The 2,500-nt window shown below is 37.4% G+C and overlaps 2 protein-coding genes across 3 annotated transcripts in view; both read left to right on the top strand.

The window, feature by feature from the left end:
- Positions 1-1,664, top strand: part of LOC106811540 (apoptosis regulatory protein Siva-like) — a 6,695-nt gene extending 5,031 nt beyond the window's left edge. For both annotated transcript variants that reach the window (XM_014815205.1, XM_014815204.1), the window contains exons 3-4: positions 169-349; positions 521-1,664. In XM_014815205.1, coding sequence (XP_014670691.1) covers positions 169-349; positions 521-569 — 230 coding nt within the window. In that variant the 3' untranslated portion in view covers positions 570-1,664. The remainder of the gene's footprint in view (positions 1-168; positions 350-520) is intronic.
- Positions 1,665-2,248: 584 nt separating this feature from the next.
- The window catches only part of LOC106811535 (leucine-rich repeat-containing protein 9-like), a gene marked incomplete at its 3' end in the record, with an annotated part of 30,536 nt that continues 30,284 nt past the window's right edge, over positions 2,249-2,500 (top strand). Inside the window, 1 exon segment of the mRNA XM_014815199.1 lies at positions 2,249-2,471. Within this exon segment, the coding sequence (XP_014670685.1) occupies positions 2,457-2,471 (15 nt within the window).

The raw sequence follows: 2,500 nt of genomic DNA, 5'->3' as shown, positions 1-2,500 counted from the left end.
GCTTTCATTGGCCTTGTCTTATGTTTGTTTGTACAAATGGAAATCTTTCATCAACGTGGGGATATTAAAACTGTAAACAGTCACATTTACTAAGAATCGGTTAGATATCACTTTGGTTGTAACTCGGTTTTATGATCTGATATATCATTGGAATTTGTTTATTTACAGGAAATAGTTCAACAGTACAAGTACAACAAGTCGTTGCCGTTGTGGTAGAGTGTCACCAGTGCAAGAAAAGCTCGGAATCATGGAGTATCTGTGGATTCTGTGAGAGCAAGATGTGCCTACCATGTTCTCTAACATGCTCCAGATGTTCAGGATTATTTTGCAATTTCTGCTCTGTTGTAAAGTGAGTAATATAATTATTTTTGACCGGTTAGCTGTTCATAACCGAATTTTGAATAGATAAATAAGGTTTCTATTGAGGCAAATTCATTGCAAAGAAGGTATTGATCAATGCAGTTTTCAGATCCTAATAATTATATATCAAATTCTAATGGCTTACTTTTTCATTTTACAGTTATGAGACATCAGAAGACAGAATCTTTTGTTTGAACTGTTCTGGTTAGTGGTTTCGTAATGTAAGTGTCAAATTGTAGTTGTGTGTTTTTGTATATATTACATCACATATATAAAATCGTTAGGTATACTATTACCACAGTACATGCCTTTGGTCATAAGTCAGGCGTGACATCGTGGTGCCATCTATTGGGAGAAGTAATTTATGTGTTCATTGTCATCATTGTACATAGAAGTGGGAGTGTAATGCCAGTGTAGTGTGTATAACAGTGAATCATATAGATAAATGTGTTTAGCAACATTCGGCCACAGTGTGATGCATGTCTACAACTTGTTTATACATAGTCAACTATGTTACAGTCCAAAAAATCGTGTTATATATATGCTAATGTTACTACTATACTTGCATTGTAGCATGGTTTTGCAAAGCATTATTTTGTAATAATCATTGTGTAGTAAACAAATGAAATATTTTGACATAGCTGCATTAAAGATGTGAATCAGCATAGGAGGTGTTAATGATAATACAACAAATAAACAAATAACTGATTGAGATTTTCAAAGTAAAGGTGCTAAAGTAACTAACTAGCAACATATTTTCACATGGCATAATTATAAATGTTATGCTCATCCTATTGCAAGCTGCTTTGGCACGTTTTGAAACCAATTGTGTGTGTCTATCGGCATTTGCGACATTAATTTTATTATCTGCAATTAGCACCATGACTACTGCTAACGATGTGGTAGGTAGTAGTAATAACTGTATAGTTGCCACTTGTGTATTTATTATGTTCGCACGGTTTGTTTTAGTTTTGTTCATAGCTAATACATTTAAAAGTAAATGGTAGGATGAGTCGGGGCACTGTTCATACGTACATCATAACACTGTCAAATCCATATCATAATTCTGTAAAATTCATTTGTGTCATAATAAATATGTTGATATTTTTGTAGAAACGTGTAAATTCATGTACGTTACATGTGTTTCATTAATTTTTCCTTTGCTGTCTTAAATTTAAATGGGGGCAAATAACCATGCGGATTAATAATTGTAAAAGCAGGCATGCACGCGCTTACCCCTCTGTGCTTATAGTCGAAATTAATGGCCATTTTTTCTCAATAAAATTACAAGTTTTTTACACGTAGTAGGTATTATTATAGTATGTGTTAGGTATGCATGGTGCGCGTTGGAACGTTGCTTCTTTTACGCAGTGTTGTTGGTACATAAATTGCTATTATGCATTATACTAATTGCCTGAACACTGAATTATATATCATAAACAAAAACATTAGAACAACGCAGAGCTCATTCCAAAATAATCCAAACCCAAATTGTTGCGCGCCCCCACTGAGTTCCCATGAGGGCGCGGATACTTTATTTGGTGGTAAATCGTGCCAAAAAATATAGAAGAAATTCGCACATAAACAAATGCATGTCACACGCACTTCTAGTTTGAGTACGATTGTCCGCGTTGACGTTATAAATAGGCTATTCGACCACGGCCGCGCTTTGTTCCTGCGAGAATTGTGTTAGGCAGTTGGACTGCCAGTCGCCTGTCAGCCAGCGTGCCTTCGATCCGCCCATTCGCTGCCCCCAACCTAGAAGCGTGGACATGCACCCTATTGCACAGTGTCGTTCATTGAGCGGTGAGTAGACAGCTAGCGATGTTGCTGTAACATTGCTCGCTGGAGTTCACCCGCTGAGAGAGAGAGAGAGAAGAAAAAAGAAGAAGAAGGAGAAGAGATTGAAGGCAGTTACTTTTCTTGTTTGTTTCTGGTTTATGTATGTGGCCGCGCGCGCTGGAGAGAGGGACCACCGACATTCGATGGAGAGAGTCGCATCGCCCTGGAGAGCTCGGCTGTAATGTAAACAGGAATATCATTCATCAGCAATCGACTTCATTCACGACTAGCGGTTGCTTCACAAACCAGGCATCATGGAAACACCAGAAGTAAGCGGCATGTATAAATAAACATATAT

The sequence above is a fragment of the Priapulus caudatus genome, unplaced genomic scaffold (genome assembly GCF_000485595.1).
Source record: "Priapulus caudatus unplaced genomic scaffold, Priapulus_caudatus-5.0.1 Scaffold549, whole genome shotgun sequence".
Lineage (NCBI taxonomy): Eukaryota > Metazoa > Priapulida > Priapulimorpha > Priapulimorphida > Priapulidae > Priapulus > Priapulus caudatus.
This window is presented reverse-complemented; position numbering and strand designations above follow the sequence as displayed.